At 38.5% G+C, this 14490-nt stretch overlaps 1 protein-coding gene across 1 annotated transcript in view; it reads right to left on the reverse strand.

Annotated features, from left to right (window-relative positions):
- Window positions 1–1295: 1295 nt before the first annotated feature.
- The window catches only part of APOOL (apolipoprotein O like), a 106001-nt gene continuing 92806 nt past the window's right edge, over window positions 1296–14490 (reverse strand). Inside the window, 4 exon segments of the mRNA XM_070365769.1 lie at window positions 1296–1556; window positions 13119–13230; window positions 13414–13441; window positions 13443–13522. Coding sequence (XP_070221870.1) covers window positions 1468–1556; window positions 13119–13230; window positions 13414–13441; window positions 13443–13522 — 309 coding nt within the window. The 3' untranslated portion in view covers window positions 1296–1467.

Below are 14490 nucleotides of genomic sequence, written 5' to 3' on the forward strand. Positions count from 1 at the left end.
TTGTCAACCTGCTTATTTAACTTATATGCAGAGTACATCGTGAGAAACGCTGGACTGGAAGAAGCACAAGCTGGGATCAAGACTGCCAGGAGAAATATCAATAACGTCAGATATGCAGATGACACCACGCTTATGGCAGAAAGTGAAGAGGAACTAAAAAGCCTCTTGATGAAAGTGAAAGAGGAGAGTGAAAAAGTTGGCTTAAAGCTCAACATTCAGAAAACTAAGATCATGGCATCTGGTCCCATCACTTCATGGCACATAGATGGGGAAACAGTGTCAGACTTTATTTTTTGGGGCTCCAAAATCACTGCAGACGGTGATTGCAGCCATGAAATTAAAAGACGCTTACTCCTTGGAAGGAAGGTTATGACCAACCTAGACAGCATATTAAAAAGCAGAGACATTACTTTGTCAACAAAGGTCCGTCTAGTCAAGGCTATGGTTTTTCCAGTAGTCATGTATGGATGTGAGAGTTGGACTGTGAAGAAAGTTGAGTGCTGAAGAATTGATGCTTTTGAACTGTGGTGTTGGAGAAGACTCTTGAGAGTCCCTTGGACTGCAAGCAGATCCAACCAGTCCATCCTAAAGGAGATCAGTCCTAGGTGTTCACTGCAAGGACTGATGGTAAAGCTGAAACTCCAATACTTTGGCTACCTCATGCGAAGAGTTGACTCATTGGAAAACACCCTGATGCTGGGAGGAATTGGGGGTAGGAGGAGAAGGGGATGACAGAGCATGAGATGGCTGGATGGCATCACCGACTCGATGCACTTGAGTTTGGGTGAACTCCAGGAGTTGGTGGTGGACAGGGAGGCCTGGCATGCTGTGATTCGTGGGGTCGCAAAGAGTCAAACATGAATGAGCGACTGAACTTAACTGAAAACCTCTCCTGGAGACCAGAATAGGAAACTACACAGGAATCAGTAGAAGGAATGCTAAGCAGCACTGAGGCTTCCCATGTAGCACATGGTCCTCTCAAACAGACTTATTTTTGGACATCTAAGAGGAATTAGCATTAATTAAACAAAGAGACAAAGCCAAGCACATGTCATAAAATATGTATATTTTATTATATCTCTGGGAAATGCAAAACAAACAAGGGGGAGGGAACACATCCTTCCACACACCATTCTAATTTAGCTGATATTAATTCAGAAAAGCTACAGCAAATATATATGTGTATATGTTTATATATATACAAAATTTTTTTTTTATAAACACCCTTAAAGTCACGAAATGCATCCTAATACTTCTACCTCTGCCTCCTCATTGATCATTTAATGTTGTTTGGATTGTATTCAGTTTGTGTTTTAGTCACTAATGTGATTTTTCAAACTGTACATTAGACGATGTAAGGGGAAAACTTGGTTTAATTTATATCCTATGCATCAGTTACATGTTACATGATTTTTTTCACCATTATTTGAAACTTCACACATCTTGTAGTTCTCTATGAAGACTACTTCAGCTTCTAGTGCTGTACATATCTATATCTTCTGGATGGGACTGCCCGTGATCCATGAACTTGGGGTCAGGCATAAACTGTGTAGCACCTGATAAAGTATTAAAATGAAAAAGAAAATTAGTCATTAATTTAACAAAATTCTTGTTCATATGGGGGGCACATCAATGAGCAAAACAGATAAAAATCTCCACCAACATGGACCTAACATTAAAGTTGGGTAAAGGAGACAATACGTTAAGTAAACAGTATGTCAGATGGTGGTATGCAGAAAAATAAAACAGGGTGGAGAGGCATATGGAGAGACTGGGTGATCTGCAATTTTAAACAGGGTGGCCAGGGAAAGAAAGCCTTATATATTTGAGCAAAGAACTGAAGAAGGTGCAGGTATGAGCCCTGTAACTATTTGAGGGAAATGACTTACTGGAGGAGCAGGTGGCAAGTGTAACAGACTTTAGGCATGTCTGAGGAGCCATAAAATAGCAAATATGGCTGTAACAGAGATAGCAAGATGTGCTGATGGTGGATGCAATGAGTGTGATAGAAGTCATAATCAGAAAACAGTGGAATGCTAGGCCACACAGGTCATGGGAAAGTTTTTCTCTTTTATTCTAAGAGATGAGAAGTCACTGGACAGTTTTGAGCAGAAGTGTAACATGATATTATGTTTTTAAAAAGATTACTCTTGGCTATGGGTAGAAGAGAGTGTAGGGAAATAAGCATAGAAGTAGGGAGACGAGTTAGGAAGCTATTATAGCAGAGAAGACTGCAGTACACCAGGATGGAAATGCTAAATGGCTTTTATTAGGGCAGTGGAGGTGGTGATAACTTAAGGACAGGATTTCCAAAGTGGATTCAGTATGTTGTGTGAGTGATACTCTTTAATTTGAGAAACTAAAAGAATGGAGTTGACATTTACTGAGATGGGGTAAATGTAGAAACATGTTTTGTTGTTGTTGTCATTCAGTTGCTCAGTCGTGTCCGACTCTTTGCAACTTTATGGACTGTAGCTCACCAGGTCCCTCTGTCCATGGAATTTTTTAGGCAAGAATACTGGAGTAGGTTACCATTTCCTTCTCCATGGCATCTCCCCCAAATCAGGAATTGAACTTGCATCTTTTGCATTGGCAAGCAGATTCTTGACCACTAAGCAACCAGGGAAGCCCCAGAAGCATGTTTGGGAGAAGGTAAATTAAGTGTTAAGTTTTGGGTGTGCTATATTTGAATTGCTAACTAGACATCACTTCATGGCAAATAGATGGGGAAACAATGGAAACAGTGACAGGCTTTGTTATCTTGGGCTCTAAAATCACTGCAGCTATGAAATTAAAAGATGGTTGCTCGTTGGAAGAAAAGCAATGACAAACCAAGAAAGCATATTAAAAGCAGAGACATTACCAACAAAGGTCCATTTAGTCAAAACTATGGTTTTTCCAGTGGTCATGTATGGATGTGAGTTCAGTTCAGTTTAGTTGCTCAGTCGTGTCCGACTCTTTGCGACCCCATGAAACGCAGCACGCCAGACCTCCCTGTCCATCACCAACTCCTAGAGTCCACCAAATTCACGTCCATCGAGTCAGTGATGCCATCCAACTATCTCATCCTCTGTCGTCCCCTTCTCCTGCCCTCAAACTTTCCCAGCATCAGGGTCTTTTCAAATAAGTCAGGTTTTCGCATCAGGTGGCCAAAGTATGGGAGTTTCAGATTCAAAATCAGTCGTTCCAATGTACACCCAGGACTGATCTCCTTTAGGATGGACTGGGTGGATCTCCTTCAAGTCCAAGGGACTCTTAAGAGTCTTCTCCAACACCACAGTTCAAAAGCATCAGTTCTTTGGTGCTCAGCTTTCTTCACAGTCCAACTCTCACATCCATACATGACCACTGGAAAAAGCACAGCTTTGTCTAGACGGACCATTGTTGGCAAAGTAATGTCTCTGCTTTTTAATATGCTGTCTAGGTTGGTCATAACTTTCCTTCCAAGGAGTAAGTGTCTTTTAATTTCATGGCTGCAATCACCATCTGCACTGATTTGGAGCCCCCAAAAATAAAGTCTGACACTGTTTCCACTGTTTCCCCATCTATGTGCCATGAAGTGATGGGATCAGATGCCATGATCTTCGTTTTCTGAATGTTGAGCTTTAAGCCAACCTTTTCATTCTCCTCTTTCAGTTTCATCAAGAGGCTCTTTAGTTCTTCTTCACTTTCTGCCATAAGGGTGGTGTCATCTGCATACCTGACGTTATTGATATTTCTCCCTGCAGTCTTGATTCCAGCTTGTGCTTCCTCCAACACAGCGTTTCTCATGATGTAGTCTGCATAGAAGTTAAATAAGCAGGGTGACAATATACAGCCTTGACGTACTCCTTTTCCTATTTGGAACCAGTTTGTCGTTCCATGTCCAGTTCTAACTGTTGCTTCCTGACCTGCATATAGGTTTCTCAAGAGGCAGGTCAGGTGGTCTGGTATTCCCATCTCTTTCAGAATTTTCCACAGTTTATTGTGATCCACACAGTCAAAGGCTTTGGCATAGTCAATAAAGCAGAAATAGAACTCTCTTGCTTTTTCTATGATCCAGCGGATGTTGGCAATTTGATCTCTGGTTCCTCTGCCTTTTCTAAAACCAGCTTGGACATTAGGAAGTTCACGGTTCACGTATTGCTGAAGCCTGGCTTGGAAAATTTTAAGCATTACTTTACTAGCGTGTGAGATGAGTGCAATTGTGCGGTAGTTTGAGCATTCTTTGGCATTGCCTTTCTTTGGGATTGGAATGAAAACTGACCTTTTCCAGTCCTGTGGCCACTGCTGAGTTTTCCAAATTTGCTGGCATATTGAGTGCAGCACTTTCACAGCATCATCTTTCAGGATTTGAAATAGCTCAACTGGAATTCCTTCATGTCCACTAGCTTTGTTCGTAGTGATGCTTTCTAAGGCCCACTTGACTTCACATTCCAGGATGTCTGGCTCTAGGTGAGTGATCACACCCTCATGATTATATAGGTCGTGAAGATCTTTTTTGTACAGTTCTTTTGTGTATTCTTGCCACCTCTTCTTAATATCTTCTGCTTCTGTTAAGTCCCTACCATTTTTGCCCTTTACTGAGCCCATCTTTGTATAAAATGTTCCCCTGGTATGAGAGTTGGACTATAAAGAACCCTGAGGGCCAAAGAATTGATGCTTTTGAACTGTGGTGTTGAAGAAGACTCTTGAGAGTTCCTTCAATTGCAAGGAGATCAAACCAGTCCATCCTAAAGGAAATAAGTCCTGAACATTCATTGGAAGGACTGATGCTGAAGCTGAATCTCCAATACTTTGGCCAACAGATGTGAAGAACTGACTTACTGGAAAGGACTCTGTTTGTTTTTTATTTTATTTTTTAAAATTAAATTTATTTATTTAATTGGAGGTTAATTACTTTACAATATTGTATTGGTTTTGCCATACATCAACATGAATCCACCACGGGTGTACACGTGCTCCCCATCCTGAACCCCCCTCCCACCTCCCTCCCTGTACCATCCCTCTGGGTCATCCCAGTGCACCAGCCCCAAGCAACCTGTATCATCCATCGAACCTGGACTGGCGATTCGTTCCTTATATGATATTATACAAGTTTCAATATCATTCTCCCAGATCATCCCTCCCTCTCCGTCTCCCACAGAGTCCAAAAGACTGTTCTATACATCTGTGTCTCTTTTGCTGTCTCGCATACAGGGTTATCATTACCATCTTTCTAAATTTCATACTTATGCATTAGTATACTGTATTGGTGTTTTTCTTTCTGGCTTACTTCACTCTGTATAATAGGCTCCAGTTTCATCCACTTCATTAGAACTGATTCAAGTGTATTCTTCTTAATGGCTGAGTAATTTTTTGGGCTCCAAAACCACTGCAGCTGGTGACTGCAGCCATGAAATTAAAAGACACTTACTCCTTGGAAGGAAAGTTATGACCAACCTAGACAGCATATTGAAAAGCAGAGACATTAATTTGCCAACAAAAGTTCGTCTAGTCAAGGCTATGGTTTTTCCTGTGGTCATGTATGGATGTGAGACCTGGACTGTGAAGAAGGCCGAGGGCTGAAGAATTGATGCTTTTGAACTGTGGTGTTGGAGAAGACTCTTGAGAGTCCCTTGGACTGCAAGGAGATCCAACCAGTCCATTCTGAAGGAGATCAGCCCTGGGATTTCTTTGGAAGGAATTATGCTAAAGCTGAAACTCCAGTACTTTGGCCACCTCATGTGAAGAGCTGACTCATTGGAAAAGACTCTGATGCTGAGAGGGATTGAGGGCAGGAGGAGAAGGGGTCGACAGAGGATGAGATGGCTGGATGGTATCACTGACTCGATGGATGTGAGTCTGGGTGAACTCTGGGAGTTGGTGATGGACAGGGAGGCCTGGCGTGCTGTGATTCATGGGGTCGCAAAAAGTCGGACATGACTGAGCGACTGAACTGAACTGAACTGAACTGAATACTCCATTGTGTATATGTACCACAGCTTTCTTATACATTCATCTGCTGATGGACATCTAGGTTGCTTCCATATCCTGGCTATTATAAACAGTGCTGTGATGAACATTGGGGTACACATGTCTCTTTCAGTTCTGGTTTCTTTGGTGTGTATGCCCAGCAGTGGAAAAGACTCTGATGCTGGGAAAGATTGAAGGTGGGAGGAGAAGGGGATGACAGAGGATGATATGGTTGGATGGCATCACCGATGTGATGGACACGAGTTTGAGTAGGCTCCAGGAGTTGGTGATGGACAGGGAGGTCTGGTATGCTACAGTTCACGGGGTTGCAAAGAGTCGGACACAACTGAGTGACTGAACTGAACTTACTGAACATCTGAGTACAAATACTGAGTAAGCAGAAATGTGAATCTAAAGTTCCAGAGTCTCCTGGGCTGGTTTATAAATTTTATGTTCCTAAGGTATAAATAGCATCTAAAACTATGGGACCATATGAGGTCATCCGTAACATCATAAAGAAGTCCAAAGAATGAGACCTTTGGATACTCCAAGTTTTTGAGGTTAAGAATATTAGGAGAATATAGCAGAGAAGACTGAAGAAACAGCCAGTCAGTGAAGTAAGAGAACCAAGAGTAAGTGATATCCCACAGGCCAAGTAAAGAGACTGTTGCAAGGAGGAAGGAATAATCATTTCTGTTAGAAATGACTGATGGATTACATAAGATAGAGATTGGGAATGGAACCTGGATTTGGCAGTGTGGATCAATGTGATCTTGATAAGCTGACTGCGTACCAGGCAAGATGCCACATTATTTTCATGCATTATCTCAGAATAACACTGTGAGATAGATGACATTTTTATATTATCCATGTTTTACAGATAAGGACATTTTAATGTAGACAGGTTAAGAAACTTGACCAGTGTCATCCAGGTGATAAGTATTGGAACCAGGACTGAATCCAGTTTTGTCTGACTCCCAATGCAACAACCCTGGATCTTCTGAAAAATGGGGGTTAGAGTAGGCAGAAGTGTCACAAAATGTCACAAACCCTGGGGTTAGAGTAGTCACAAAATGTCACAAAATTATTTTTAGTATTCAACATAATAATATATACAAAGTGGTACATATAATACCCTGTGTATGTTAAGTAGGTAAGAATAATTTTTATATTTATTTTGTGACATACACTAAAGATATTTTTCACAATTTTTAAAATTTTAAATATTTTTCAAATTCTGATTCATTTTGAAATGATTTTTTTTTCATTTGAGAAACACATCTTTTTGCCAGAGAGAAATTTAGTTTCTAGTTAAAGGTGAGAAATAGATTTACATACAATTATTTATTTTACATCTACCTTTTCAGAAATAGTTTCTGTTTTATAAACTGGGATAGATCTATATGTAACTTCACCACTAAGTATATTTTAAAAACAGCCAGATCTTAAATAATCACTACGCATGACAAGAATACAGTTCTCCATAGACTTTTAACCTGGAATCCCTTTGGAGGAGGGGAGTCTGTGGATAGAATTCATATGATCTATGAACTTGGATAGGGGAAATTTGTCTTTGTTTTCATTAACCTCTGACTGAAAATGAATGTCTTCTTCAATAATGAATGCAAGCAACAAACCACAATACTATACTCTTAAGAATACCTTAGACTCTGTCACTAATAGAAACCATAGATTTTGTCATATCACACTGCAGTTGCAGATATCTTGAAATATTTATACTTACTACCACTTCAAAATTATACCCTTTTTCAGTATGTTGTTAAATATTGTTGATTAATACAACTAGGGAAGCTCATACATTATTGTGTATTTTGTTTATGTATTTAAAAACATTCTGAGATGGGGTCTGTAGTACAAGTAGGTTAAGAAACAGTTTTTCTGACTGCTCCTTTTCCAAATGTATCTTCCTGGTGGAAGCTTTTGGTCAGTACAAGTGAAAACTGAACTAAGAAATAGTATTATCAAATAGACATACTATAGTTCAGTTCAGTTGCTCAGTCGTGTCCAACTCTTTGCAACCCCATGAACCGCAGCATGCCAGGCCTTCCTGTCCATCACCAACTCCCAGAGTCCACCCAAACCCATGTCCATCGAGTCAGTGATGCCATCTAATCATCTCATCCTCTGTCGTCCCCTTCTCCTCCTACCCTCAATCTTTTCCAGAATCAGGGTCTTTTCAGATGAGTCAGCTCTTTGCATCAGGTGGCCAAAGTATGGGAGTTTCAGCTTCAACATCAGTCCTTCCAATGAATACCCAGGAGTGATCTCCTTCAGGATGGACTGGTTGGATCTCCCTGCAGTCCAAGGGACTCTCAAGAGTCTTCTCCAACACCACAGTTCAAAAGCATCAATTCTTTGGCACTCAGCCTTCTTTATAGTCCAACTCTTACTATAGACATACTATAGTAAGCATTGAGAAATACTTATTTTATGTATGTCTGAATGTGTCTGATTTGCTTAACAATGTCCATCAACTGACTAAGTTTTCTAACACTCTACTAACTTTCTTAATTTATATTCTTGTCCAAAATCTGGTCAAATAGTCAGCTCACCTAAATTTGAAAGGCTCTGTTACCTTTAGATCCCCATCTCTCAAAATTTGTTGAGAGGCTTCAGATTTTTTATTTATTCATAGCTTATGTTGGTCATTATTAACTAGAGGAATGTACATACAGAATTCCCTGTGGAGCTTTTCCTATAATCCACCTGCTTGGAGGCCTCACCTCTGGAAATTCTAATTTATAATTCTTATGTAGAGTGAATTTTAGAAAAAAAAAAAAAAGAAACTCAAGAAATTGTGATGTGGATCCCTCTGGCTTAGAACCACTTAGCCTAGGTCATTTGATTTCTGCCTTTTTAAAAAGGATTTGTCTCATGCTTTTCTGAGTAATTAAAGATTATACCTTTCCTCAGATATTTCTTAATCCCTTTTGATAAAAGGCTCTCTGTCCTCCCAAAGAATTAGCAGTCATAAAACTCTTCTTTAATCTCATTCCCCTAATCATCAAAATGATTTTCTTTGTACTTTATCATAAATCTCTAATGAAAAACTATTTATGCTTAGCTTTTTTTAGTCGACTTAAAAAAAAAACTGCTGTTATAGCAAACAGGTAAAGAATAAAGATGTTTATTAAAAAGCAATGAATTATTGTCTCAAATAGCCATTAGGTATTATCTGTTCATTGATAATTTAGTTCACTCCTTATCTCATTTACATTTTAAGCAAGTTAGGTATCAAAAATAGGACAGATCACTAATAAATTGCTGAGTGAAGTTATGAATATTAGAGATTCTATTTTTGTTTCTTCTGTATAAAATCGGGATGATATTCAGTATTCAGCTGTCTCAGTAACTGAAACACTTAAACATATTAATCATTGCAAAGTGTGTTCTCACACTGATCTATTCTTTCCATTCTTTTTTCTCTCTGGCTTCAGTTTGTCTTTTTTATCCTATATTTGAGTTCATTATTTCTGTCCTCTTTTTGTATACAATCTGCTATTAAACCCATCCAATGAGTTCATAATTTCAGATTCTGTATTTTTCACATCTAGAATATCCACTTGATTTTTTCACAGATTCCAACTGGCTGTGAAATTTTCCATCCTTTCATCTATTTTGTTCATCATATTTTCCATTTGATATATTAGTCATAGTTATTTTAAAGTGCTTTTCTTCTAACTTCAATATTTAGATCACCTGTGGATCTGCTGTAATGTTTTTTTTCTCTTTTCTTAGTCACATCTTCCTGTCTCTTTGCATGACTAATATTTTATTTGTAGGACTTCGCTGTAGCTCAAATGGTAAATAATCTGCCTGCAATTCAGGAGACCAGGGTTCTATCTCTGGATGTGGAAAATCCTCTGGAGAAGGGAACAGCAATCCACTCCAGTATTCTTGCCTGGAGAATCCCATGGACAGAAAAGCCTGGCGGGGTACAGTCCATGGGGTTGCAAAGAGTTGGACACGACTGAGTGACTAACACACATTTTATTTGTATGGTGGACATTGTGTAAAAAAGAATTGTAGAAGCTCCAGATGATATCATCTGCCAGAGTGGGGACTTTTTTCCTTTCTTGGGGAGGGGTAAAGTATTGATACTTATCATCTCCAATCAGGCACTGAGCTGTGTTGCAGTTTATAGAAGAATTGGTCAGCCCTGTTCCTCAGGTATGGTACTCTGTAGCTTCTGATTGACAGCTTGAGTTTCTGTCTCCCTAACACTAAAAGACTGTAGGAAATCTTGTTTTGCCTTTCAGGATTTTGATTTTGGATATTTAGTGTCATGACCTATATAATAATCTGGGAAATATCATGAGGGGAACATGAGTCATGTATGTATGGCACACCTCATCCCTCTAAAATAGGAATCGGCAAATCTATTTGCAAAGGACCAAAGTAAACATTTAAACTTTGTAAACCATAAGGTCTCTATCACAACCACTCAACTCTACCATTTTAGGGTGAAAACAGCCACAGACAATACATAAATGAGTGTGGCTGTGTTCCAATAAAACTTTACTTATTTATGGATACTAAAATTTGAATTTCATACAATTTTCACTTGTCATGAAACATTTTTCTTCTGATATTTTTTTAAACTATTTAAATTACATAGGAACTATTCTTGGCTTGTGAAATGTGCAAAAATAGTGAGCCAGATTTAGCACAAGGTCCATAGTTTGTCAACCTCTATTTGAGAGGGACATTAATCTTGTGAGGCTGTGAAAGATTTCATTCTACTTTCATCATATTTTGAAGAAGTCCATGTCACCAAATTTCCAAATTTGTGATTCCCAAAATAAAAGTTGTCACCAAAAATGTATATGGATGATAGAGGACAATCAAACTCACATTGTGAATTACAATATATTGTTGGACAGTATACACAATCTATTCTGTATGGTGAGAAGTGGTGGCTAGGGACATGCTCCCCTGCTAAGTAATGTGCTCCCAAAGTGTGCTCAATGACAAATTTGTTTATTGGCAAAATGGCACCCCACTCCAGTACTCTTGCCTGGAAAATCCCATGGATGGAGGAGCCTGGTAGGCTGCAGTCCGTGGGGTCGCTAAGAGTCCGACACGACTGAGCGACTTCACTTTCACTTTTCACTTTCATGCATTGGAGAAGGAAATGGCAACCCACTCAAGTGTTCTTGCCTGGAGAATCCCAGGGATGGTACAGCCTGATGGGCTGCCGTCTATAGGTTCACATAGAGTTGGACACGACTGAAGCAACTTAGCAGCAGCAATGATATCTTTTAACACTCGTTGAGAATTTAGTATGTGCTTGACATTGTACTTTTTGCTTTACATGCAATATCTCATTTAATCCTCATAACAATCATGTCAAAAAGATACTATTATTGACTCTCTTTTATAGATGAAGAGACTGAGGCTTGGGGTATTAGATAACTTGCCCCAGGCAATAGAACTAGTACATGTTGGATTTAGGATTAAGATTCATGTTCTATCTTAAAACCTATGTTCATGATCACTACTGTTTTTCACATAATAGACCTTTGGGATTGCATATGAAATGTGGAAATAATGAGTCTCAATTCTGGGTCTACTATATAATCAACCCTGAATGATATACGATAACGATGAATAGTACTGAGTATCTCTTTCCTCTACATGTCTCCTTAGGATGCTTTACATATACCAGATTACTTATGATAGGCAGTAAAAGGTTCCAGAATACAGATGTGAGAAGAAAAGATGTTGGCTAGGGATGGAGAAGGCAATGACACCCCATTCCAGCACTCTTGCCTGGAAAATCCCATGGACAGAGGAGCCTGGTGGGCTGCAGTCCATGGGGTCACGAAGAGTCGGACATGACTGAGCAACTTCCCTTTCACTTTTCACTTTCCTGCATTGGAGAAGGAAATGGCAACCCACTCCAGTGTTCTTGCCTGGAGAATCCTAGGGATGGTGGAGCCTGATGGGCTGCCGTCTATGGGGTCGCACAGAGTCGGACACGACTGAAGCGACTTAGCAGCAGCAGCAGCAGCAGGGATGGTCTGGTCCCACTGATAAGCTGTAACATCTCCACAAAGATCTCTGGAGTTGACAGGCATTTAGAGAAATGACCAGATATATTATATACTTGAGGGAATATGGGCAACTGTGGGTTATTCAGAGAGTCTAAAACCTGTGTAACTTATCTTGATTAGAAAAGAGAGGTGACAGGACAATATTAAAACTCAAATCAAGTTTGTTACTCAGTGAGAGCTTTTATAAAGATTAAGTGATAGGGGAGGAGACTAAAATCTCCTCAGAGGAAATTAGAGACTAAAATCTTGTTTTAAATTAGATAATCTATATGCAAAAGAGGAGCTTGGACTTCGGTGTCAAGAATATCTAGACTCTAAACATAACTCTATTTGTAAACTATAATTTTGGGCAAGTTACTTAAGCTCCCTGAATCTCAGTCTATTTATCATAAAACAACTATAATTACATACACACCAGAGTTTTTTTTTTTTTCTTTTTTGGAGAAGATTGAATAACACATTTATAGCTCTTTGCCCCACAGCAGTTGCTCAGTAAAGGGCACATATTCTCATTATTCTCTAATTCTCTACTTCTGAGTTGGTCCTATTTCCTTTGTAATAAGATGACTTGATGCATAGTATCATTTACTTAGTACAGATAAACCTACATAAGCCAATGACTGGTGAGTTTATGTGAATATACTATTGAACTGATATGTTTCTTTTTGATCATGGTAAAACCATGATGTTTAGAAAGTATAACTGTCACATTTTGATCTCGCATAGTTGCCTGTATCTAATACTAGCAAAGATATTAGTATTATAATTTGTGCTATTTTTACTATTTTATGTTGAAAGTTTTCCTAGTATCTAAACTAAATAAAACTGACTGTGGAAGCAAAGACAGATGGGGATAGAACAAGAAATGGAAACCTGGTATTTCTTCTATATAGGTATGACATATTGTTATAGCCTATAACTAGAAGAATCCAGAAATACACATTTTCCCCTACCTTATTGAGAACCTCATAACCTAAAAAGACACACAGACTACAGATATGAGGACAAAACATTTATGAAAACACATAAATAAATTCAAACTACTAATTATAATACTATAAAGTTATTTAAGAAAATAATTTAAAAAATGAATTATTCCAAACAAACCTGATGTAGATTTTGTCTTTGTTTCAGAGCTGAGTTCTGCTGGCAAAGGCACTGAATGTTTCAGGTTGTGAGTTGTTTCTGCAGGTGTTTCTGTTTCATCAGCGCTTCCTAGCTGTTTACCAAAAAGATTTTTCTTTCATAGGTAAATCATTTTACTAAAACAATAAAATATCCTAAAAAATTATAGCATGCAAGGTAGTATATTCCTTCATCTCTTTTCATTTCATCCTTGACCTCTGTCTAGGACATCCACCTAAACAAAACAGTCTACGTTTTTAGTCCATTTAAATTCTACCTTAGTTTTTTCTTTATGTTCAGGAAGTTTTTTTGTTGTTTTTTGTCCACAGTGATTTAACTGCTTCATACATTTGCTGGCTTGTAGCATATGCCTTTTTCCCAGCTACCTAATTAAAAAAAAAAGTGAGTCAAATTATATAAATTTTTAAAAGTTAAAATAACAAATATTTTAAAAAATTATGTCTTGTATTTTATATGAAAAACCAGGTCAGAATCAACAGTAAAACTATAAGTCTCTAGATCATGATAACACAAAGTCTCATTTTCTGTATCTTATACAAAAAATTATTAGCCTCACGATATATATTATTTGGAGGTGTGATTTTCTCAAAAGCTTAACAACATGTCACAGAGATGTTTCCATATCAGATTATATACCAGAAGATCTGCTTCTAATAGCTGCAAAGTCTGTAGACTATAATGAACATATCATAATTCATTTAACAAATCCCCTATTGATGGGCATATGAGCATTATGATTTAACAAATCCCTTGATGATGGGCATCCTTTTTTTTCTTTAGGCAATTATAACCATTTGTAATTAGCACTCTTCCACAAATAACTGGGATCATATACCCTTGTGGTAATTCCTTGGGTATATCATTAAAGATGATATGCATTTTAATTTTTGATACTATTGCCACATTGCGTTCAGAAATTCAGCACTGTCCTACAGCAATTTACACTCCCATCAAGAGTATGTAACTATTTTCCAACCTAATTTCTCAGCAGCAATGTTATGAATCTTTTAAATCTTTGTCAAATGAAAAGGCTAAAAATCAATATCTAAATGATTTTTTAAATTTTCATTTATTTGGTTGCTGATGAAGTTAAGCATCTTTAATATCAGATCAGATCAGTTGCTCAGTCGTGTCCCACTCTTTGCAACCCCATGAATCGCAGCACGCCAGGTCTCCCTGTCTATCACCAACTCCCGGAGTTCACTCAGACTCACGTTCATGGAGTCAGTGATGCCATCCAGCCATCTCATCCTCTGTAATCCCCTTCTCCTCTTGCCCTCAATCCCTCCCAGCATCAGAGTCTTTTCCAATGAGTCAACTCTTCGCATGAGGT

Source organism: Bos mutus, chromosome X, assembly GCF_027580195.1.
Source record: "Bos mutus isolate GX-2022 chromosome X, NWIPB_WYAK_1.1, whole genome shotgun sequence".
Taxonomy (NCBI): domain Eukaryota; kingdom Metazoa; phylum Chordata; class Mammalia; order Artiodactyla; family Bovidae; genus Bos; species Bos mutus.